The following is a 26159-nucleotide window of genomic DNA, read 5'->3' on the forward strand; positions in this document are numbered from 1 at the left end:
GGAGTTCATCACATACTCCTCTGTGGGACCGACCTACATTCATTGTTTATCCTTATCCTGAAATGTGTATTTAATCCCAGTGTACTTTAGTACTTCAACCAGCATCTGCCCGGTGACAGGTCACTATTAAATCTGACATCTTTTTATAAATATTTGGAAGAAAACGCTTAAAGACGATTCCCTACTGGATCCAGGGAGTCTGGTACAAGCAGACTGCGCCAACGTGTTTTTATTCATCCTTTTCAGGAAAGTGTGGGACGTTCAGTGTTTAGTTTCCGAACTATTAATATCTTGGTGACATTTTCTTCATTGCATTTTTATTATTACAAATTCAGTAATGGGGGTGGTGTCAGCCTTTTCTTTTTTCTTCGATCTCATAAATGAAGAGCTGCTTCAGAGAAATCCTTCCTCCGGTGGATCTCTTAACTCAAACATTCAGTTGTTTACTCTGCATTCAAAAGAAGACTTCTATTAGAATACAAGGAGTAAAAGTGTTTCTATTTCTCCATCATATTATTAAGTGAAGGTAAATAGGTTCCTGTCTGCTTTTCAGGACTTTTTTGACATTTCCTGTCCACAAAGACGTCATATTGCACATTTATTTTGCTTATTAAACTTAAAATGCAGTAGAGTCCAAAAGAAAACTGATGACACAAATATCTGAGTAAGAAGTCAAGGATCAACAAATAATGTTAAAGACAGGCAGAATCCTTCGGCTGCCTGAGATCACTCTTTAAAGCAGTGATAAGTGCTAAAACTAAGAGACATGCAGCTATGTGTGCTCGCACAGTAACAGTATTCATACACGTATTAATAGTCACACAAATGAACCTTTTTGACTGGGAGGAAGAGAGACTGATCTTAACTTTAAGTACATACCCAGTGAGATCCAGTCATAATGTTTTCATATGTATACTTTTACCACTATATTGATATTTAATGTTTTATTATTTTTAATATTGGGATTTTGCGGCACCCCTACTTCACAAAGAAAGGTTTCACGCTGTAGCTTCCCTGCTGTGGGTTAAACTCATTTACCCTCTTGTCTGGATGCACACCTTCACTGAAGCCATTTGTCTGATTATTGAAGAACTGTCATGTAACAGATTAAGCGCCCTCACCTGCCTCATCAATCCCCTGATTCTGCATTGTCTGATTATACAGCGGTGTCCTGCATAATGGATGGCTCTACGTAAAGGAAAGTTTGTTAATCATCTTACATGGGTGCATCATTTCTCGCTACTCTGAGTGATGAATGGCAGGTGTGTGAGTCAGAAAGTATGTGATGGATGACGAGCGTTGTTACTGTATATTAGTGAACCAGCGACCTTTAAAGTGTGAAGAGTTTGAAAGGGGCTCAATGAATGGAAGCGAGGGAATATGTCATTAGTAGGAATATATAAATGTTTGGGATGTGATCTAACAGTTCAGATACAGTGAAACAGAAGGAAGTCAGAAATGATCAAAACTAAGCCAAAAGGTTGTTATGGGGCCTGTTTTCCAAACTTTCTCATACACTGGAAACCTCTGCACTGTAATATGTATGACAGGTTGTTCTGTATCGGGCTCCAAGACGGAGAAATGGTGCAATGCTGCCATCTACTGAGCATCAGTGTCCAAAACTATTAGAATTATTTGTCATAGTGACCGTTTTTAGCCTTAGTGTGCATTTATTTTATTATAAGTACTAATTATTTATCATGAAGAATCATTTCTGACTTTCTTCCATTCGATCAAAGTAATTGAAATCCTTTTATTTCTGCCAGTGTTGAAGGCAGCACCACCTGTTGGGCTATGTCACAGTTACAACTACAGTTTCCTGTGATTCTGATTGATCGTAATAGCAGGTCTGTACTACAGCTGTGTTATACTTTGCTGTGGTTGCTGCTGATTGTTGTTGCGATGTCATTTTTGTCCACAGCCAGTAAGAAGTCAGGAGAGCCCCTCATCATTTCTGACATAAAAAAGGGCAGCATGGCTCACAGGTATCTCACACTGTCTAATCTGAAGGAACATCTTCATCTCTGTCACTTGTAATTTTTAATGAAAGTTAATCTCTGGAGGTTGTCATATACTGAACACTTTGAAATAAACCTCACAATATTGTTTGTTACGACTTTCTCAATCTGCTTGCTAAATACAGGTGCCGCCACATATTTGGCACGATCCTCTTTTCTGTAGTTGAAATTCACTCAGTAGGTCATTTGCATTCCTGGAAGAAATGTGAAGCAGCAGTTTGACCACGGCAGAGCTGGTTTGATCAGTTGCTTTGTTTGTGCCTCTTTCTCCGTCTCCCTGTCACTCTCATTCAGAACAGGAACTCTGGAGCCTGGTGATAAGCTGCTAGCCATCGACAACATCAGGCTGGAGAATTGTTCAAAAGATGATGCGGATCAGATCCTTCAGCAGTGTGAGGAACTGGTCAAACTAAAGATACGCAAAGATGAAGACAACTCGGGTATTTATGTGAATGGAGTAATTAACCTAAGCTGCTTCAGGACTGTGAAGTTGAAGGGCCGAGCGCTGAACTGTAAAACAGCGTTACCCTTGTTTCCTGAAAAAAGTTTAGATTTTTGCTGTCTGTGAATGTGTTTGAGGCTGTATTTGACAGTTTTCACTGACCAACTTCATTTACTTAGGAAATATAAACAAATCTGGAACTTGTTGCCAGCGACACACTCAGAAAAGTTGGGATTGACGCAAAGAAAGACAGAAAAGTTTATGGAAATGCAAATAACGGCATTCTTTAAGATTCCACAATCAGCAGATTTGTTAATGACAAGTGAGGGTTTTGGGATTGGATATCAATCCAATCCTTAGTGTTTACAAACAAGGACAAGTCATGGCTCACCCCTTTGTGCCAAACTTAGTCCAGCTGTAATGGGCGAGAGGCGGGGAACCCCCTGGACAGGTCGAATGGAGCATCATGAAGACGAGAACCAGACAACAACAACCACAGGCTGCTGATCAGCTGGAATCTTGCATTCAGCAAGAATGGACACAGATTCCTCTGAAAAACTGCAACAATCAGTGTCCTCAGTTCCCAAACCATTAAAAAGTGTAATTAAAAGGAAGCTGATGGAACACGATGGGAAACACGCCTCTAGAACAGCTTTACAGAGTGTGTTGCTGCATCAGAATTTAGATTTGGTAAATCTTCTGGTAGAAAATGGGGTTTGCATCGATTTTCTTTATTCATTCAGCATAAATGTAAAGATAGCTGCGCTAACAGTGTTCGACCACAGGATGGAGCTGTTGTTCACCGCTTACTGTGGCTGTGAAATGGTTCCACCTAACGTACAGCAATATTGATCAATTAGGAAGCAGAATCTACTGAAACAGTTAATCCAATGAAAAACAGTAGAAGGATATCACACAATGAACAGATGGTGAGTTCAATGTTACCCATTGTACAGCTGTCCTCCCCGTGCTAATTTCTGATGGATCCCAATAACAAACAGATTAACTGTGCCAACCACATCACTTGTTTGGCTGAGGTAATAACACGCACGTACACGCTCACACACAGAGGCTGTATTCACACAATACAGGAAATAATAAGCACAGCTGATATGTTCATCCTATGTGATGACAAGGCAGTCTTTTCCCTGGTTCCCATGGAAACTGAATCTTCATTGGCAGTGTGGTTCTTAGAAGAGTTTTGACCTACTTCTGGGATGAATAGTGTGTGTGTGTGTGTGTGTGTGCACATTTCAAGTGAGCAAGTAACGTGGCACCGCCAGTGAACCTGAGGTGTTGCGTTTGTTTTTGTATTAGATGAGGAACGTACATCGGACAGCATCATCGGCTCCTGTGAGCTGACACTTTAGAATAACCTCTGTGCGTGTGTGTGTGTGTGTGTGTCTCAGATGAGCAGGAGACGTCGGGCAGCATCATCTACACGGTAGAACTGAAGCGGTATGGAGGCCCTCTGGGTATCACCATCTCAGGCACAGAGGAGCCTTTTGACCCCATCACCATATCAGGCCTGACCAAGAGAGGGCTTGCAGAGAGGTACACGATCAAACACACACACACACACATATACTCTGCTTGAAAATCTAGGTGGCCATTTTGTTTACAAAATGTGTTTTGTATTCCAAAGGAGAGTTCAGTCTAACAGAGTAACTTCGTGCTTCAGTGGCAGCGTAACATCTTCCAGATTAGTCTGAAAGTGTCTTAATAAGCTGATTTCTCACCACGTGCATCCAAAACATGAAACCAGCCCAACATTCAGAATGGTAAATAGGTTGATTCCCAGAAGTACCCTGAAAACTTTTTAACTGCAGTGATGCACATTCTCTCACCCGTGAATGATTCAAGACAAACGCAGCATGCATTTTAATTCTTGTTTAATCACTGCGGCTCAGGATAACGCATTTGATGGCAACGAGAAATAAAATGTGAATTATCGCAGTAACTGTGCTTTGTTGAGGCAGCAGAAACGGTGCAAATTTGAGCAACCCCAATCAGATCTGTTTGTACTGAGTTCATAAGAAAAACAATAACCAAGAAGGTACAAATAACTTCACCTCATTAGCATAAACAATCAAAAACCAAAGTTTGCAGTGATGATCACCCGTCATACAGGGGTCCGAGTGTCTCCTTCCAGCTTTGTGTTGGTTAGACTTTCATCCTTTCGCAGTATCATGAGGTGGCCTGTACGGTCAGATCAGGTCTGTCTCTGCAACATTACACTTTTTTATCTCCTATAATGTACCGCGAAAAGACGAGGAAGCACAACCAGCCGTTGAGATGTTTATTAGTATATTCTTTGGTTCATGTATTTCTTCTTTCTTTGAAGTAGGGCTGTGTAGGCGGAGTGGCCACCGGGACGACCGGGAGTATTCCCAGTCGGCCAAAAAGCTCAAGAGAACCAGCCTGCAGACCGCCCTGCGCAGCCGTGTGAAGTTCATGAGTTAAAACTGTTGTCCATCAAACATGTTCCCGTGAAAATCTCCAAGATTTCCGACAGCCAGTTGTGGGCTCGTTGTGGGCTGGTGCAGTCAGAATTGTCCCGGTGGATTTTTGTGTCCCACTCCGCCCCTGGTGAAGTACTTTGAAGCAGTCAATGTCTTGCATGTAGTAGAAGGCAATCAGAGCGCTCTGTTTGAAGAATTGAGGAGGAATTCTGATGGGGCCACAGGCGAGGGAATTTTCACCATCTAAAGCACCTTAAACGTTAAGGGATATAGTGTATTTTGCACCTGACAGTTGAGAAAATCGTGACAAAATGTGGCCCAATTGTTGAAAAACACATAATAAAGTGCCCTCTACAGCAGTGAGGACGCGCTATATGCCCTTTTTCTTACTTTCCACCCCTGCCCTTCAAAGAATCTGTGCACGCCACTGATGTAGATAACTTCAACTTGTGACATGCACATCTAACCAAGTACATGGATTCAAACCTTCCCCCATCTACCTTTAACGCCCAACCCAGAGCTTTCGTGAGTGGGAGTGCAGTACAAAAGTAAGGAATCTAGAGTTTGAGGGAACTACAAAAGCTCAAAGACTGTTCAAAAACATGCAGGACTCAAGGTAGCAATCTCTCACACAAAAGGACTGCAGTTTCACAAAGATCTGTGGATTATTACAATCCTCTCTGACCTTCTGATAAGTGCTTGTTGCCTGTAAACACGAGCAAAACATGGAAAGTGGCCCTATTCTGAGTGGAGGGATTCCCAGAATCCCTCCTTGATTATCCAAACTGAGGGCCTCTTGACTGCTGTCTGCTGCAGGTAAGAATCTGATTACTCAAGTACTTCACAACTCTACTTGAGAAAAATGACACGTTAAGCCTTTAGAAACAGAGGGAAAACTCGCAGCTGTTTCATTGTTAATTATTATAAATGAATTGTTCAGAGTTCAAGCCTGTCGTCATTCAAATCTGTTATTGTTTCATGGAAGCAGTCTATTTGCTGCCTCCTCTGTATATTTCAGGCAAACATCATATTATGACCCCACCGGTTAACCATTTATCTCTCAGGACTACTCACACAAACTTAATCCCAACTAAACAGATTCAAAGAACCACTTTGTTACTTTATTTAGATCTCCTTGAAAATGGAATATCAACCATACAAGTAGAATTAACAGAAGAGTAAATTGTGTGAAAACTTAGAGAGATTCCCATTAGCAGCTGAGTGTGCAGCAGGTGCCATTTGACACTTTAGGATGACAGATGAGATGTAGAGAAATGTGAGCTGGGTTAGCAGCAACGCTGAGCAGATAATGACATAATGGCTTCCCTGAGTCATAAACAACCTCTGAGTTGAATTAATTTATCTTACATGCAGGCGACCACATACACCTGTTTCACTATAAAATGTCATCTTACATGTAATTCCACCAAGAGACACGGTGGGTGGCTGTTTGACTTGCTCGCTCACACACACACACACACATTGTGACCCATTTCTTGGAGTGATGTAATTGTTCCACATCCCACTCTAAACTGTTATCAATGAAGCACTTTGCCTCAGACCTGTTTTCTAAAAGCTCTCTAAATAAACTCAGAGCAGCTTGACACAGAAGAAAATTTGGGAGAATAGGTTAGATCAACATCAACGCATCTGTGACTGGTGGGAAAAGTTCACGCTGACCCCATTTTTTTTTTTTCTTTAAGATCTTTCAGTGCTTTTATTTTCTTGAACCATGGAAACAAATCATGTAAAAATGGTAGAAAACCAAACCTGCGGTCTCAGATATAGACATCTGACTTTAATTGCTTGTATTCATACATTTAATCTCTGTTAATGTGATGTATGCGTGCATGTCAGTTAGCACTTGGTACTGAATGATATCTTGTGTCCTACACTGACAGCGATAAAGGGCTAGTTTTGCATTTCATAACTGCTTCAATACTGTGGTCAGTGATAGTGAAATGAAAGGGAACAGCTGTTACTCTTCTCAGTCACTCTGTTGGGACCTTAGGTTTGTCAAGTGGACGTTTGCACAAGGCTTGTTTGAATATGAATAATGTTAAATTCACTCTGAACATTGACTGTGGCACTGCAGCCAATGTCTGTGCTCTCTTGTTGATTTGTTTAAAATAATTTCAGCTTGAAAATGATCTTTTGGAGGAAGTATAGTGAGGTTCGGCATCAATTAGGATGTTAAATTAAAAAGGTTTCTCTTGTGTAACGGCATTTATAATAATCTTAACTGAAAATGATATTGCTCATTTCTAGTTTAGGCACTATATTTTTCTTTCTAAGTGTTCTGAGGGCTGCGTGCTTGTGTGCTTCTGTGCGTGTTCAGGACAGGGGCGATTCATGTCGGCGATCGAATCTTGGCCATCAACAGCGTCAGTCTGAAAGGAAAGCCGTTGAGCGAAGCCATCCACCTGCTGCAGATGGCCGGAGAAACGGTCACCCTCAAGATCAAAAAACAGCTCGACAGTGAGTCTAAAAATCTTCTGGCTCTCACAGAACTAATCGCATCATTTTGTGTGACATGAACCCAACAACCTGTTTTGTTGGTGCCATTTTATGCCCTTTAAGTGAAAGTTGCCTGACGTCTTAATGAAAAGTGTGATAAGTTTCAGTCAACATACCACAGAGATGCAGTACAACAGCTCCCTTTCTGCCATGAATTTACAGCTATGTTCATAGCTTTCAGTTTTAGTGGTTGTTTGGAGCCAATTGACTCTACTCCACCCTTCTCTTCCACAGCTATAGGTGACCATCCATCCATCCATTTTCACACAAATTAAACTTAATCAGCTTAAAAACAAATTGTTATGAAAGAGCATACAGTATCCAGCCTGAGAACTTACACATAAAACTGGTAGAAAAAAACTTTACTGGCAGTTTTATCTTCAAAAACTTTTTGCTCATCTGCAGTTTGGACAGTTGGAAGCAATCCCTCTTTCAGGCACAATCTAGTCATAAGTCTTGCTTTAAACTGCCCAAGGTCGTTAAAACACTGGACCACAGACAAGTTATCAGAATACCAAAACTCCTTTAATTAGTAATCACTTTCCAAGCAACAGCAAGGCTGACCAAAGACACACAGGCCAAGGGTAAAAGCTGCAGAAATACACACGAATCAGAAAACTTTATTGACCTTGGAAATTGCTCATAACGTTACACAGCTGGCTCAGTGACCGTGGACTGTTTGACTGACCGTAAAACACAGAAACAAGAAAAAAATTAATAAAAAAAGACCCAAAAAACTTGTTTTGTGAAGCTATTGGGGGTCTCGATGTATGCATTTCTATTATGGTCAGACGGCAACTTGGTGAATTTCAAAATGGTCAGCCAGATCACGCAGTCTGTGGTCGCAATGTCTGTCTTTGAACTTCTCTCAGTGCAACATAGGCAAGCTGGATTAAAAATGTCAAAATGTGCATTTTACCAAGAAAGCGAGAAGACTCGTCCGAAGAGGCCTTAAAACTTTTTTTTCTCTTCAAGATTTAGAGGAGAGGAAGGCAGCAGAAGTAGAGGACACGACAGAGAATGAGATCAGCGACCCTGAGGAGGACGATTTGACGGACAGCCAACAGACCAATAAGCTATCAGAACTTTACTCCACAACTATACCCAGCGTGGACTCTGCCATGGAGTCCTGGGACGGCTCCGGGCTGGACGCAGGCTACGGCAGCCAGGGTAAGCTCTCAGGTGAAAGATGCGCATGGCTGCTTTCTTCTGAAAACACATTCATTGTGATCTTTCACCAAAAACTGAACATAAATCATATTCTTCTGTCAGTTTGAAACCCTTTTTCAGAATGTTTTCATGTGGTTCTCATTCTCCTCCTGCAGGTACATACAGCCATCAGGCAGTGGGTATCGCCCTCCACCCGCACGAGTGGCGCAGCACCAAGCAGCAGCGCAGCACCACGCCTCCTCCTGGACGCCGGAAGAACTACCCGTTCAGCGATGGAGGCTTCAGTGAGGATGACTGGGACAAACCTCCGGGGTAGGACTTGAGCTTTCCTCTATCTTTTTGTCTACATATAATATCTTCTTCATGTTCCTGGTGAGTAGTTTTAGTGCATTCTCTACGATTAGAGAGTAGAGTTTCAACAGCTGTTGTTAATGTTGTGCTCCACAAAAATCTTATGATTCAAATTTCCTTTGCATAATCCATCACTGAATATCAAATCTGCTTTTTGAAGATTAGTTTTAAAGGTCGATACGCTGACATACCTCCTTAAGGTGATAAAAACTGCTGAAAAGGCTATCGTTATAAAGCACGACATACCTGAAGGTGTACATGCACACAAATGTAATCAGATTTATCTCTGGGTAGAGTTTATAAATCAAAACCATCTGGGAATGTTTCCTCCCTCTCAGAGGACGTTTTGGGTGTTTATAACAGTTATATACAGGTGTAAGTGAGGTTCCTAAAGGTTGTACGATGATTAATTATCACGGTTTAATTATTATTGATGAGGCAGGTTTAGGTAGGCTGGATCAGGAAGTAGATGGGTGTTTGTCCTCAAGTCTTAAAGTCAATCCTCCGAATAAAGAAGCAAAGTGTCTTTGGGCCATATACTGAACCCCTGCACTCAATGTGTTTCTCACTTAGAAGTCACCTTGGATGAACCTCTGCTAAATAGATCAATAAATAACAGTAATAAATAGAAACGATAAGGATGTTTGCCTCCATGTTACTCTAAATCAAGGCCGAACGTGGTGCCTGTCGCTCAGTTAATGAGTAATAGGGTTTTACGCTCTATGTTCACTTCTAACTGCATATCTGTGTGATACTCTGCTGGCAGGTGTTTCATCATTTTACTCTCAGATTGGCTCTGCCAGTATCAGAACCAAGAGCCGGTGAAGTGCACGTTTCTGTGCGGAGGTTGAGTCATAAAGCGAGATGAGCAGAGTATCTGGAGCCTCTGTGTGTTTGTATCTCTGTGTTTATAGCGGTGAGTCAGGAGGTTAAGCCTTGTGAGGATAGTAACGTTCGCTGGGGTTATATAACACTGCTGGGGGTGGAGGGAAATACAGGAGGGAGATAGAAAAAAAAAAAAATAAACTGTACAGTTAAAGTGAATTAATCTCGTCAGTCAGGAACATTCGGTGTTAAAAGATTACTCATGTTGGATTTAACCAGAACAAATAGACTTGTCCTATACGGACTCTGCGGCACGGGTTTATCGGCTTTATTGATGGAGAGTGCAACCAAGGTTATTTTCTGTGGTTGGAGTTTATAGATGTACCTAAATGGGATGTGATTAGGGTACAAGTAGATTCTACAATTTACAGATGTTCTCTAAACTGCTCATATGCAGCTGATCGGTTGTGACGAAAAAAGAGCACGAGACATTTCAGCGTTGCATCTAGTCATAACCCTCATTTAGCCATGAGTGTCACCCGTTAAGTTAGCCCAAGCAGTTCACTCCTTATATATTATTTCTAATATCACACAAACAAATGTAAATACATAAACTGTGCAAGTTAAGTCTGTGGATCATGCTAAAATCCTAGAGAAACCTATAGTCCAGCATTGATTTTTAGCTGAATATTGTTCAATTCTGGACATCTAAAACCTTTTGTCGCCCAAATTTGGAGAGATTTTGCTTTTACTTGATTTTACTGCTTTGATAAAACTTCCAGGAACACATGGTGAGAAGATGCATCACATGCCAACAATCTGTTCTAAAAAGTTAACAAGCAGCCCCAAAGGGGAAAATTGTGGGTGTCTCTCTGATCCAAAAAAATATATATATAACCTTATTATATACAATATAACCACCACAGACTTACACACAGTCACAGCTATAGATATAACACACATGCTGCTTAGAAAGGAGGAAAAAAATCTAAGACCCAACCAAAAGGAAAAACCTGACGCTATAAACAGAGATGAGCCCTACAGCCGTTTTATCAGCCTTCACACCGATTTTCAAATTTCAATCTGGCTTTACGATGCAATTCATCATTAATTCATGAGCTTGTCTGTATGAGGACTACATGCATGTGATGGCCCGAGCGGTAACAGGTTAAAGTCAACAAAAAAATAATCAAAATACCAAAAAACAGCAAAGAATTGGGTCCAAAAAAGAGGTCAAAGTAACAAAACTCTACTCAGACAAACTGACCTTAAACTTAAGCCTAGTTTATGCTTCTCCGTCACGTCTACGCCGTCAACGTGATGGAGTGGCTGTGTGTCTGTGTGGTTTCAGGGGTTATAGCCGAATCCTTGCTTTTTCGTCTGGTCACAGTTAACAGGAAACAATGGAAACCGAGGTGGAGCAGCTGTATTTGCAGTTGGAGCTCATCAATATTGAAGAACAAATGCTTATATTGCAAATGTTGAAGTGCAGGCGACAGAAGACGTTTGCGGAGGTGGTCTGTACGACCAGCCGAGGCTGAACGGGTGAATTTACAACACTGGTTCACCCACTGAGGGACCTGGATGAACAAATGCGCTATCGATACTTTCGAATCTCAACGGGCCGATTTGACAAGCTTCTTCGCCACTAAGACAAAGCAACTGCTGGAAATGACATTCTGAGTGGACCAATCACAGCCCTTATGGCCGCGTCAATGTGACGTGTAGTTAGAATTTTCCGGCTACGGCGGAGGGGTCCACGTAATGACAGAAAAGCATTTAGATGCTGGCTGATCAGCCCACAAACAAGACAAAGTGGTCAAACAACTACCGAGACATGACAAAAACAATGTAAACTAAAATGTGCGCACTAATTTCAGATACAAATACAGTGTTTGTCAGCATAAATAAACTAATACCAAACAACACCAGTTATATAAATGGTCGGTTATTCATGAAGAAACAAACAGAAACATTGTGTGTATAGTTCTATTTATTGCAGGTTTCCACGTGTGTGGCTGTAGAAGCAGCATCACAATGCAAAACCATGAGTGTATTTTATACACGTAAATAAACCCAATAACTTCTCTAACTAACAACCCTTTTACCAGCTGAACTGCCACAAAGCACCAGATGTCCCATTGAGAAGATATGATTAATGGGACAACGATGCTTTTAGAAAACTCTGGTTGTTTTGTTGGTTAAAGGGATTCATAGAATCAAAACAGAACAGTGATTTGCAGTGAATTTCAAAGATGGATAAATGAATCCGATTACAGGTTTCTCTCATTTCTAATTGTAAAACTGAATAAAATGGTTAACTATTGAATGAACCATAACAGATGAAGTGGGGAGACCTTTTTTTTTTTTGCTAATGGCCTTTTAACAATCGTTTTCCATCAGTATGTAACGTCTTCTCTTGATGCTCTCTCCTCAGTACACAATGACACAATATTATGGCTTTACCATCTATAACTATGAGGAAGATCTACTAAGATGGAACCCAAATATTTTGCCTCGTTCGGTGGCTTAAAATGTTTTTATTCATTTTGTGATGAACACAGATGGAAGTAGATGAGAATAGTTCTCCTTTGTGTCTGTGACAGATTTATCAGCCAGCAGCCAGATGGTATTCTGTTGGATCCCGACGACAGTTTCTGGTGTCAGGCACTGGAGGACCTGGAGACCTGTGGGCAGTCTGAACTGCTCAGAGAGATCGAGGTCAGTGAGCGTCTGAATTAAAGCGCAGGTCATTAGCATTAAGCAACCAACATATGCACAGTGGTGCTTGAAAATTCGTGGATTCTTTCTGCATAGATGACGGGTCCAAAAACATGGTCCAGCATCGTCCGTGAGGAGCACATGTATGCAGCTAGTTCATTTGAAGGTGTAACTACTTAAATGGGACGACAACAGGGTATAAGTGGGTGCTGGTGTATTTATAGAACAGGGATCTGACAACACATATTTTAAGAAGGTTTTCGACAACCTGAGAAAAAGTAGCTGGGTGTAATAATCAGGCTGGTTTAAAAAGCCACGTTTAACAGGTTTGGATTCCACCAATTCAGTGTTAGACTGTGGACAAATAGAGGAAATTCACCCAGTATTCACCCAACAAAGGTCAGTCCAACATCTGTAACTGCCCTCGGTGACAAGAGAACCCACCATCAGGAGATCACTGAACAGGTCACTGCAGCCCGTCTACACTTTTAAGAGAACGTGAGCAAGTTTTAATGAGGGTAGAATCAAATTCAGTGTTTTTGGTTTGGAGAAGATGTGTTGGGTTTGGAGACAGGAAGGCCCATCCATCCACACAACATGGCCGTGGTACTGCTGTGGTGTGGGCCTGGGCCAGGAATGCTTGCAGTCATTGATTACACAACCAGTTCTGAAGGAAAGACATTAGTTTGAACTGAATCTCACGAAGCAGGCGAGTCGTTCTGCTGAAAAAGGGTCAAGGAGGGATAAAGTGAATGTTTAAGTTAAAGATCTAGTAGAAATTATGCAGATACCGGAAGCAGAGATCCACATACACACTCAGATCTAAATTATTTGTTTAATTGGAGTATTGTGTGATGCACAACAGTCTTTCCATAGTAATTGTATTCCACCCACTGCAACAACAGGTGGGTTCATGATATGTTTTAGGCTCCATTGTATCAGCCAGAGTATCTTAATTATTTTACTTTGTGATGTAGAGCAATCCTAAAGTGGACTGAGTCACATATGATGAAGCTACAACTATGAATATACACCTTAACCTTGTCATAGAAGGATAAATCCAGGATTCTCTGAAGAGCTGTGATGTCACCGGAACTATTAAAACTTTGTTTAATACACAAAAACAGTACAGATGTTAAACTAAATTAAATGTGCTGTAGGTAAGAATCTAAAATGTTGCATTTGAACAGAGAGTTTTTAGACATCGCATACACATTTGTTTTCTTTTCCAGGCATCCATCATGACGGGCACAGCCATCAGTCTGGGTGTCGATGGTGTCAACAAGCCTCCACCTGAGTCCATGCTGAGCCACAGCAGGATGAGCCCGTTGAGGAGAAATTCTCTCCTCCACCAGGGAAACCTGCTCCACCAGAGTGCACACCTCCATCAGGGCGTCCACCTCCACGAGGAAGCCCATCTACACGAGGAGGCCCACCACCATCACCACCAAGGTCGGGGGCAAATGCAACAGATTGCTGAGTTGGCTAAATTTAATGGAGTGCCTTTTTAATTTGAATGGATTTAAATGAATTTCTTAGCATGTAAAAAGGGTTGATTACAAAGAATCTGTAAAACCTGCATCCAGAGACCCACCTGAACGAGGAGGCCCATTTCAACCAGGAGGCCCACCTGCACCAGGGGGCCCATATTCAGCACGACAGCCAGTCCCCTCTCCTGCACCACGAGTCCAAGTCCAAGGCGTCATTGAGAGTATCAGAAAGAACGTGGGAGTCGCGTCGGATCAAAGAGGAGATGCAGGGAATCTTATCCCCAACGCCTCTGGAGCTGCACAAAGTGAGTTCAAACCAAGTTCTGTGGTAGTTCAGGGTCTGCTCTGAGCCAGGATGCATGAAAGCTGGGATTATTAGGCTGGAAGATGTGGAAGTAGCAGAAGAAATATGTAGGGCTTCAGGTACAAAATCTAAGTTTAGCTCAAAGGATGGTTTGGAAAACACATTCACACATAAGCATGGGGGGAAAAATCGTAATTGCATAAAAATACCAACTGGGTCCATCAACACTAACACAACTGGGTGGTAAACCTGTGTCTCTTAGCCATGTTTTCTTGATTAGGAGCACAGATGATTCACCCACAAACGTGCAGGTGCCCATCTGCTTCACATTAATCTCACCTTAAAAGACTTCAACCGTCGTTTTACAGAAACTAGGATTGAATTAAACGTCTTTCACTGTTGTGTTGTCCGCTTACAGGTAACAGTCATAAAGGATCCAGAGTGTGATGACTTTGGCTTCAGCGTATCAGACGGATTCTTGGAGAAAGGCGTTTACGTGAACATGATTCGGCCTGATGGGCCAGCGGACAGATCTGGCCTTAGACCATTCGACCGGATCCTACAGGTAATCATATATAAAACAGTGTAGAAAAACCTGACTAATAAACTGCAGACAGATTGAACCGATAGTCCTTAGGGCCCCCTATAAAAATAAAAAAAAAAAAAACAGAAAAAACTAGGACATGCTTGTTTGTGTGCAGATTATTCTGCTGGTAACCAGAGGGCAGAAAAGCTAAAAGCACCAGTGTGAGTTGCTGAGCCTTTGTCTTTCCTAAGTCACCCGGTTATGTAAATGTCCTGAATTGCTGGGGCAGGGTTGTGCTGTGCAACTGCTCTGCCAGGATGTTGTGTACCCTTTGAAGATGGGCTACTCGGTACATATGTGCAGACTGTAGGACATGCCCGAGGAAATTAGACCTTTGTTGGTCTTTGAAAATAGACCTTTGCCCACTTAATGTTTTCATGGATGGTGACCTGAATGTAGATGGACATCAAATTCAAGATTAGCTAATCTTTTTTTATATGTTTGAGATTTATTAATTAACACAACACTGCCTCCATGTTCCAATGTATCTGTATATTACCGTGTTATTACTGAAGGAGTAGAGATTAGATTTAAAGTTGTAATTAGGAGTCATCTCAATCTTAAACAACTGTTTGTTTCAATCCAAAGAGCTTGAATAAGGGCAGCTGGACTTCTTGAAGATGCCTTCTTCAGGTCTGAACTTGTTGGTGGAGTATTGGCTTATAAGTAGCAGAGGGCATGTTTTGGTTACAGCATCAAAGGTGTGAAACCTCCTCTGGACGTTTGAAGTGCTTTCTTGAGGTGTTGGTGTTCCTCTTGTTTTCCCTCAGCCTGGTGATGTCATGTTCTGATGACAACTAGTTTGTGTTCTAGTGCAGTGTTTCTCAATCCTGGTCCTCAAGGCACCCCGCCCTGCATGTTTTCCATGTTTCCCTGCTCCAGCACACCTGATTCAAGTGAATTGGTCTGGTCTTAAAGCTCTGCAGAAGGCTGAGGACGACCCGTTTAACCAGCCTGAGAACCCAGAGCAAAGCAAACTGTTAAAAAATTACTTAAACAACCCACACACTGGTCAGGTGATTCAGTCAGTGGGGTTACGTGAGTGCCATCGGATCGGATTAATGGCTAAATACTTTTACAATAAGACTGAGTTATTCAGTTCATGTAGACACTTTAATCTGACAACAAATCGGATCGGGTTACTCGCGATCGAATTACGACCTCGAGATAACTCGATCCAAATGTAGACGACAGTGGATCGGATCGAGCGTTCTGCGCATGCTCCAGATTTTTTCCCGGGATCATCACCCGGAAGTCGAAGGAGACGATATTACTGTTGTTGTCGCCGCCGTCAGAAACAAACAAACAACATGATGGAGAATGCGCCGTTGTGCATCGTCTGTGCCATAACCAGCTCATCACAGATGGAGAGGGACGCAGCTTCATCTCGCTCTGCGTTCGCCATCTTTCTGAATGCCTGAGTTTGTTGGTGTTGGTGGTGAAGACGTCAACAGGAAGTGGCTCTATTAGCGATAGCTGAAATGGGGACAGCGCCACCTATCGTACCGGGGTATGACATGCTTTGTGCCAGTGATTCCATTCATTCACTGCCATATATCCAAGGATAATTACCCTCAGATAAGGAGCAAAACCCAACTGTAGCTGTAATCCAGTTAATCTCATCATGTAGACCCACTGAGTGACATATGACCATAACGACCAACCCCTCCACTACGTTTACTCCTCACCTATTAGTTCAGAAGTAAAGAAGTCCAGTTGCCCTTATTTAAGCAAATAGAATTACCATGAATAAGAGCAGCCGTTACCTTTCTCTCTGTTCAGGTAAACCATGTAAGGACAAGGGACTTTGACTGCTGCCTGGCGGTTCCCCTCATCACAGAGGCTGGAGACAGACTGGAACTGGTCATCAGCCGCAACCCACTGGCCAACGATGATCCAGAAGACAACAACAACACCTTAGACCATCCATTAGATCTGTAACCCCCCCACATACACACAGACAGATCAATCTCTACCCATGCACAGTCAGTCCTGTTCAGGCAGGAGACGTCTCAAGTTATGAATTTTAAACAAAATGACTGGAACAGGCCCAAATATACACAGAGACCTCCTACTGGAGAACACATCCTAACATTTGCATGCACAGTCACCTCATCCCTGTTACAGAGTTGTACTGCTGTTATACAGTTTATTCTTTAAGGAAACATTACCACAATGCGGGAAAAAACTCGAGAAACTCTCCTGCCGACTTGCATGGTGGTCTCACTGTTTTCCAACATCAGCACACACTTTAGTGGCATTGAAAGGAGAAATTTTTACTGATTCAGATTTTTGTTTAAGGAATTTAATGAAAAGATAGAGTAGTTTCAGCTGGTATGTTTACCAGAACTTAGGTTCACGTTAATCTAAAATGCTTGTGTAACCAGACAGATTTGCCTTATTAAACAATGCAAGTGAATTTAGAAAATGTAAGATATTACAAAAGGGAAAATTATCAGTTTGTGGATAGTGAGATGTAACAAAAGATCCAACAGTTTGTAAAAGATCTGATTATGTTTTGTACAGATGGAAACCAGTTTTTTTATTTTTTTGTTCAGCTGTTAAAATGCAGACTGATGTTGGTTAGTACATCACAATGAAGAAAAGAAGTGCTGTCATCACATAAAAGAATGATGTCATCACAACTGAGTTTGTTTTATACAATGAAAAGAGGGAAAAAAGGAGGCACGGGTGTGATTTTTATACTTTTTTTTTATTTTTGAAGGGTATTTTAAATTTAATTGATTTGGGATGAAACAGAATGGGCAAGTGTGCATGTTATATGAGAGTAAAATTATGCTGCCAGCATAAAATCATCTACCTACAATATTTAGAAGTTAATGACCAGTTTCCTTTTTTGTGCCAAATGCTGAGATGTTGCCAAATTGGTCATTATAGCTGCTCAAGAGCCCGAGCAAGGAGCAACGTAACAGATCGGTCATTGCTTGTTCCAACTTCTCTGCATGGGAACTGGCACACAGCAAAGCTTCTCCTGTCACGGATAAGAGTTTTTGCAAATCTGTACAGAGAATGAAACTGCTCTGTAATTTTTGGGGTTAGCAAGACATCTATAAGCTTCTATAAGTTATGAATAGAAGCTAAATGTTGCTACATGACAGAAAGCACCAATTATTCATTTGCATCTTTCCTACTCTCGGATTACAGATTATGTATTTTGATAGAAATTCATTTCTAATGAAGCTGCTTTCATTCACATACTTTTGTCGTCAGACAGCTAAACAAGTGAAGTTGTGATTGCCCAGTAAGATTAGCTCGTCGCCAACAGTCACTTTTAAAATATTGTGAGACTTCGGCTCTAATAAAATCCAGATTTTTTGTCTTTAAGCACTGCTAACCAAGTTAAGGACAACATACTTGCTGTGATTTGTCACCAGACCTTTAGAAAAACAAGCTATTAAGGGAGTTTCAGCAGCACATGTAACCTTCAGGTCCAGTTTGGTCACATTTTCCAATCAAACACCCACTAATTTAAAAAAAAAAAAAAAGCAGCTTACTTTGAGAAAAGCCCGAATCCATTTTGCAGTGACCTGTACTTGAAGAGCCCTGGGATCCTGTCATCTCGGCTCATTCTGGCCTGTAGGGTCAGAGTTGTAGCGCCTACTGTATGAATGCCTTGAACAAAGAAATCACGATTAGCTTTAAAGTTCAGCACGATCACCTACACCTAGCTTTGCCATTAAATGTGCAGTGTTGAACGTAAATGGAAAGTCACAAAGTAGTTGATGCTGAGAGGGATACTTGAGTTGACTGGAGAAAAGCAGTTCTTTTGAGGGTTCCCTGCACTTCACCGCATTTGCCATCTCTGTTGAGATTAAACGCATAAATGGAAGTAGTCAGAAGGCATCTGGTGTTGAAACCAGTTGCTTTCATTTGTAACAACTTATGACTAATGAGTTGGCAGCTGTAAAACCACACACAGCACCTTTTTATAACGGATGGATCGCTGCTTCTGTGTGGTTTTTTTAGGGAAGACGGCTCAAAGATTATAAATGAAGGTGAATGACCTCTACAAACGGATTCAACTCGTCGGGATGCAGACTATGAACAGGTCTTGTACACATTCAGCGGGTGTGAAACCATGCTGGATTTGTCTGAAAGGGTGCATCTAACATGGGAGTTACTCTTTCAATCTGGCAAACAAACTGCTGAAGCCTGGTGGTAGCAAAGAACTGTATATGCATCACGTCAAAGCTAACGCAAACAAGATCGATGAGGCCACAAATACACAGTAAAACTAAAGCAGACTTCTTTTCAGTTAAGTTTTTCATGGAAATTTTTGTCAGACTATTTAAAGCTCCTTGAATAGACTTTATGGCATGAGGTATTGCAGTAACAAACTTGAAACTCATCTCCTGTTTTATAACAGCAGACATTCCTTCCACTTCCTTCACCTCCTGTTTTTCATGATTTTCTGAGATTCCTGCCAAAATGTCTTTGCTCAAGAAGTCTCGGATTAGCCACAAGGAAACTGGCTGCTGCACCCCTCCCTGTGTACTTGGCAAAGTCTGAGTGTGACAAAGTGAAGGAGTGTGTACAGAGCAGAAGGCAATATTTTTGAGTGTTCATGTGTTTGGATGAACAGTGCTGTGCAAAAATGCCAAAAGGTTTTTACCCACATACTTATATAATGCTAGGTTCAACAACTGGGAAAAATAAAATCCAAATCAGTGCTTGGTGATGCCACCAGCTCCCCTCCGAACTGCACCACCTATGAGAGTCTGAGGACTATAGCCTTCTGTTCCCAACGTGCTACTTCCACCTTCACAATCACAACAGAACTGTGACTGACATTCGTCCAAAACCACCACAGATTGTTCATATACCTAAACATGACCAATAGGAGCTTACAGGCCATCCATTTTCTATACCCGCTAAATCTATCGGTCGGGTCGTAGGGGGGCTGGAGCCTATCCCAGCAGTCATCAGGGTACACTGTGGACAGGTCGCCAGTCCATCACAGGGCCACACTCACTCCTAAGGACAATTTTAGAGTCACCAGTTAACCTAACATGCATGTTTTTGGACGGTTGGAGGAAGCCGGAGAACCCGGAGAGAACCCACACGTACACGGGGAGAACATGCAGACTCCACACAGAAAGGCCGATCATACCTGGAACCCTCTGCTGTGAGGCGACGGTGCTAATCACCTCACCACCGTGCAGCCCCGAGCTTACAGGCAGCTTTATTAATCAACACTTCAGCCCATGTTCCCTCTGCATAGGAAGCACTAATCTTAAAATTCATGAAGTGAAATACATAAGCAACAATTGTAGGTTTTCAAACCAATGGCTTCTACTATTAATACGTTCTCTCTTACATTGCCACCATCATAATGGATGTCGTATTGCTCGTTGCATCGATGACCCACCCTCATAACACGTTACAACTCTGTCTTCTGAATTAGGCAGTAACACTTGTTTCGGGTAAGAAATCAAAATTTACTTGGGGATTAAACTTGGTTAGGACTAAAATATGTCGTTTGTTCTATGCCACCATAGTAGATACCCGTTACACTTCACATGCAGTTACTCTTGCTACCACTAGATGTCGCATGATACGTCGTAATTGCCTGCATGAACAAACAATCCACGGGCTCGTCTCCATTTCTTCACAAAATAATCTTGCAGGTCAGATCTGAATCCCGCTGCGATTATACGTTGACCTGCGTGAAACTCACGACTAGAAGATGGCAAAATATAAAAGAGGCGTGTTGCAAGTAAAAAACCTCCACCAAAAAGTACAGGATTGTCGACTTACTACGGGTTGATTGGTGCAGGAACCTAATCCATCTTTGCTGGCAAGCGTTACCGTCAGGTAGTCTTTGTCTTGATCAGCACTGTAAGGCAGAATCCTGACAATTGTGTCCTTTTTTTTTTTTTTTTGCAGACATAAGTGAGTCGCTTCGCTTGGCTTCATTGTCACAGAAAAAAAACAGACAATTTTAGCAGCTTTAGAACAGGCTTCTTGATGTCACAGGCTTATCTGCCTTCTACTGGACATCTTCCAGGTCTAAAGAATTATCTAGCTTCATGTATCCGTCCTCTGCTGCTCTCAGTCTCTTTGGCAGTTTTCAGTTTCAACCTTGCTATGCAATGTGGACTGAAAACTTTAGCTGCTTGTCCAGAGACATTAACTGTCAGTACTGTGTTGTGGAGAGCTACCTTTCTCTATAGCCTTTGGGCAGCTGCTTAGGATACGTCCAAGCGTCTCCCTTTCAGAGCAGACATATTTAACATCATCCCAACATCTCAATGGAAAACTTTCTCCATGTATAAGAGCCATCCAAGATAAATGTCTAAAGCTAATAAAGCTTTTACACAGTGTATGAACACAATAGATACCGCAATGATGAGTCTTGATACATACAACGCATGAATAATGTAAGAATATTTGTGTTGGAGATGACAGAGCAATCTTTGTTCTGTGAAGGATTAGAGGGTCTAAAAGGAACAATTACAACCTCTGTTCTCTTCAGTCTCACTTTTTCCTGATGTTGCATCATACACTTTGAATACAGTTGCTCCCTTTGAGAAAAAATGTGAGAAAAGCAGAGTATATGCAACTCTGCAGAAGTGATTTGTGTTTCTGTGAGGCAATGTATGGGCCTAAAGTTTTCATTTTCTTTTCTTTTTCTGGTGTGTGTGGAAGAGGTTTAGGTGGTGTACATTTCATTGTACAGTGGTGATGTTTTCAGGATGGTTTCGCTCTCCTTTCTGAAACCCAGATGAGTTCAATGCACATAAAAAAAAATGAAAAAAAGACTCATTTCTCCACAAGCACCGACGACAAAATAAGAAGCACACTGTTGAATATCATACACTGTAATATTTTCATGTACGACTGAACAAACTTGTCTGAGTGCTTTTTAAATGCAAGTAGCCAAAAGAAAACAAAGAAAAACTTTTGTAAAAGCAAGAAAAAAAAATGATGCTGAGAAAAGCCTTCCAGAAATGTGTTGTTTTTACTTTATTTATGTGTGTGTGGTCATCCATCCTCCCTATGCATTCTGGGTTTGTTTGAAGCCCAATCCAGAACCGTGAGTCCACTGGTTAGGTGAAGTTTACAAATGTATATTTATCATCCCAGCGATGCGTTATTAATTGCACTTTTACAGGCGATTCAGAACTGTGACACTGTAGGACTGATGTCTCGGATATGAATTACAGATCAAAGTTACAATAGAAGGATTTTCTTTGGGGGGGCAGCTTTTATGACAGTATACTGTGTTTTATTGCACTGGCTGGTCGTCATTACCCACCTTAACCAGTTAAATGCATTACACGGACATCTAAATTGTATTCATCACAACATCAGCTGCGTTAAAGTGAACATTTGTGTTATTTTTTTAGGCCGATAAGACGAAATCTACTTTGCTCATTTTTGTCTCAAAAGCACACTTTCTGCAAATTTATGAAGCAACTATTTAACCTAGATTTATGTTATTTTATATTGACTCATAAGCCCATAACTGCTACCACTAAATCATTTGTCCTCCTTCTTGAAAGGGAAAGAAATGAAAAAATGAAGGTGGAAAAATCCTAAATGAACCTTCTGGTTGTATGTGGACAGATTTGTAATAGAAAACCCATGTTAGCACAGTTGTGAGAGTTTAAAAATGTGATGGGGGCTCACTTTCTGTCACATTATCACGGTCAATAAGAAGCTTTTTCCCCCCTATTACCCATGTTTAATATTCCATCAGTTCAAGCACTCTACGAGTTTCTAGGATCAATGACGTGAGCACACCCTCTATAGGAAGCAATATTATTAAAGTCTAAATCTGTACGTCAGAGAACTTCCTAACAGTTACCAAATAAAGCCTCTGTATTTAGCTACTGATCTATAATGAAGCTAATGGTTAATAGTGAGTAAACATTAATGTCAAAGTCAGTATTCCTCAGTTAGCTAACCGTTAGCTTGCTGCTTCTTTGTCATTCCAGTCAGATTGTTGCACACCAGCAGACTCGCTGTATAATGTCAGCAGCTTGCCAGCTATTGATTTAACTTGCGCTTCAGATATCTTACAAGCCTGTTGCCATTCCTGTATACATGAAAACACTCCTATCTCTGGACTTCCAGCCAGCTGTACCTGTGACTCTACGTGGGGAAACTGTTTCAAGCAGCGCGTCTAATCATTCGACACGTTTCCTATGATTACATGGTAACTTTTTGTATAAAGCTCGTAACATTTATATGTTTTCTGTTTTTAACAAGTTTACATGTAAATTCTTGATGCGATTCCGGATTGGGCTGTTAATGGTACATGTGTTGATATTGTGTATTTTTTTCAAATTGTGTAAAGGTATATTCTATGTAATATAGTATTTTTGTATGACAACATTACTCTTCCAAAAGATGGGAAGAAAAAAAAAACAAAATAAAAAGAACAGAAACATAAAGTGTATACTTTGTTGTTGTCATTTGATTTTTTTTTCTCATTTTCTATGAAATGAGTGTACTGCTATGCTTCTCTTTTTGAGAAAGGGAAAGATTAAAAGCAAGAAAAATAAAAACGTTTAACTTTATGTTGGATGAGTGGCCTGTTTTATTCATGCATGCATGTCAGAGGACTTTGTGTTTTCAACCAACAAAAAAGAAAATCTACAGCTAAATAAGTTTTAAAAATGTGACAAACAGAAAACAATGACGGAACAAGACAACAGGAGAAGCACCGATGGAGGTATTTAAACTTTTAAAAGTTGTCCCTCAGTTTTAACAACAAATCTGGTGGTAGCATTGTGTCTTTCAACAGGTGCCAACATGGATGGGTTAAAAGCAGTGTGTATGCATGACAACTGGGGCTGCAACTAACAACTATTTTGATAGTTGACTAGTCATCGATTAGTCCAATTTTCCCAATTCACCACTGAATGCAACATCCGTACAACACCTGTAACAGCAGTTACAAAACCAAACTTTGGTTAAATATTGAACAGTACACCTAACCCACTACAAACCGCATGAAGGGAGCAACAGGGAAGCAGATCTGTGACGGAGGAGCTTTGACTCAAGTTCTCAACAGTATCATTAACCAGCCTGCAAATATTAGCATTCTGCGTTTTAACAACTTGGGCCACTTCAACACAACTCGCAATGAGATGTGCCTAAAAGACATTAGAAGCCAGCCAGCTGTCCGTGGTCCAACTGCAGACAAGGGAATTGTAAGTGTTTAAGAATGAAATAGTCAAACAGTTTGGTTTGTGGTCTGAGCTCTCAGGTCGTTTACTTTATGCTCTCATAGCATGATTATGAGCTCCAACAGTTTAAGTGCTACAGATCTGGAAAGAGGCAGAACAGGACGAAAAGGGGGAAAGAGCAGAGTCCAGTGGGTCGCAAGGTCATATCGTCTCATTTGCTAGTAACAACACCATACACAACTGCTTTATTGCACCCATGATTAAATAATAGTGTATATATCAGAGAAACAAATGAAGGAAATCGGACAAAGATACCACCATACGATTCTGGTGAAAAGGTTTTATTTTAATTTGTAAATACTGAGCGTGAGGTGTGCACAGCTTCAGTTTGTGAGAGCAGCATCTCTTTGACAAACCATAAAACTGCCATGAAGTGATGCTTCTCATCGAAGCTGATAAAGCTTGAATGTTTCTGCCTTGAAGAATGTGAGAAACTTACAGAAAGGAAGGGAATGCCAGTTTTTAGGAGCATTTTCCAGGAATACTCAGAGATACAATTACTGGGAAAGTCCTTTTACTTTGAATACTAATGTAAGTAGGGTTTTGCTGACACGTTTTATCAAATTAAAATGGTCTGAAACTTCTCCAACGGCAGAATGAAATCATTGTTGGTCTGGATGCAATGCCAGCTCTACTGATTTGAGGAGAGAAACTTGCCCAGAAGTGGCACTATGGTCGTTTCTAAGCACTGCATTTTATGTTTTACATTACAAACAATCATTTGGCTCTATTTGAGAAGATCATAGCTGGAACCCTAAAGGTGCCAAAAACAGCCTTTTAATTGATTCTTTTTTTTATAGTTTCCACTCAGTTTATTAGTGAGCTACGTCTTCTTTTCTTCTGGCTCTAGGAAATAAAATGTAAATAACATGAATGATACGCTGATAAGCTTAAAGGTTTGTTCGCTAAAGCCGCCGCATGTCAACCATCACCTGCCACATCTTTGTTTTGTGGACAAAGTACATAAGGAATTTGTTTGATCGGTTCCGACACTGCTGGGCAGGTAAAGGCAGGTGTTCGGTAAAGTTATATATTTTACTTTAAACGTCAGGTCAAATGTTTAGCAGAATTCGAGACAAATAGTCAACCAATCAGGCTTGGTCCATCAACGACATCAACGACAGATGACCTCTGGCTGCCTTGCAGGCTGCTCTGGATTCTCTCCTGACTCTTCACAGTGAAGATGAATGAGTTCCTGCACCTTCCTGCTTCAGTGTTTCCGACTCACATCTGTAAACACCAGAGCAGGTTGACCAGGTGTGTCGTTCGTGCAAATGACACCGTTTTTTTTTAAGAGAAGATCATAGCTTGAACCCTAAAGGTGTTTAAACACCCAACCCTAGCTCTTACTTTTACCCTGAAACCAAATTTAATCCTCAAACAGCCTTTAAAAGGTGGTGGGCAGCTTATAAATATTTCTGTGTACTGCATTTGTGCAAGTGTGTACATGTGATTTTTTTCCCCCCGTCGACTCTGCCAAATAAGTCTTTTTGGTGTGTGTGTGCTGTACATTTTGCTGCTGCCGACTTAATTATCCCCATGAGTATACAGTTATATAACAAGTCCGACACACACAGGACGTATAAATCGCATATCCTCAAACAGCCAATGCAGTAACACATGTGGAATTACTTTAAAACCCTGTTCACAGAACTGTATATGCACATGTGCCTGCACGCGTCCACAAATAAATTAAATATGGAACCTGAAATTCTGTCAAGAGAATTAGTCACGCATACATGAACACGGCTAATGGAAGTGATTTTTCCACTTAAACCGACAGTGGTGGAAAATAACCGAACAACACTGAACAGACCTCTAAATGACTCACATTAAAGACTATTAAAGATTTTCTCCCCTTTGTGTCTCCTCAGCAGCAAAAGAAAACATTAAACATCTGAACAGATTATGGCATAAAATGCAGGTGGAGTAAGTATAATTTAAGCGGTTTAGTTTCTCTGAACTATAGACAGAGACCTAATTAGTGATCACTGTCCCTTAATGGTCATCACTTTGAGCTGACCCTAACCCTTTATAGTGCAAATTACCATATTT

The 26159-nt window shown here is 41.1% G+C and overlaps 1 protein-coding gene across 3 annotated transcripts in view; it reads left to right on the forward strand.

Annotated features, from left to right (window-relative positions):
• The window catches only part of grip2b (glutamate receptor interacting protein 2b), a 127712-nt gene extending 104309 nt beyond the window's left edge, over positions 1-23403 (forward strand). For all 3 annotated transcript variants that reach the window (XM_072381467.1, XM_072381468.1, XM_072381469.1), the window contains exons 15-25: positions 1922-1985; positions 2313-2458; positions 3870-4014; positions 7261-7400; positions 8415-8609; positions 8765-8921; positions 12392-12506; positions 13739-13958; positions 14093-14301; positions 14719-14865; positions 16669-23403. In XM_072381467.1, coding sequence (XP_072237568.1) covers positions 1922-1985; positions 2313-2458; positions 3870-4014; positions 7261-7400; positions 8415-8609; positions 8765-8921; positions 12392-12506; positions 13739-13958; positions 14093-14301; positions 14719-14865; positions 16669-16827 — 1697 coding nt within the window. In that variant the 3' untranslated portion in view covers positions 16828-23403. The remainder of the gene's footprint in view (positions 1-1921; positions 1986-2312; positions 2459-3869; positions 4015-7260; positions 7401-8414; positions 8610-8764; positions 8922-12391; positions 12507-13738; positions 13959-14092; positions 14302-14718; positions 14866-16668) is intronic.
• The last annotated feature ends 2756 nt before the right edge of the window (positions 23404-26159 follow it).

Source organism: Leuresthes tenuis, unplaced genomic scaffold (genome assembly GCF_036924035.1).
Source record: "Leuresthes tenuis unplaced genomic scaffold, fLeuTen1.0.hap1 SCAF_3, whole genome shotgun sequence".
In the NCBI taxonomy this organism is placed as follows: domain Eukaryota; kingdom Metazoa; phylum Chordata; class Actinopteri; order Atheriniformes; family Atherinopsidae; genus Leuresthes; species Leuresthes tenuis.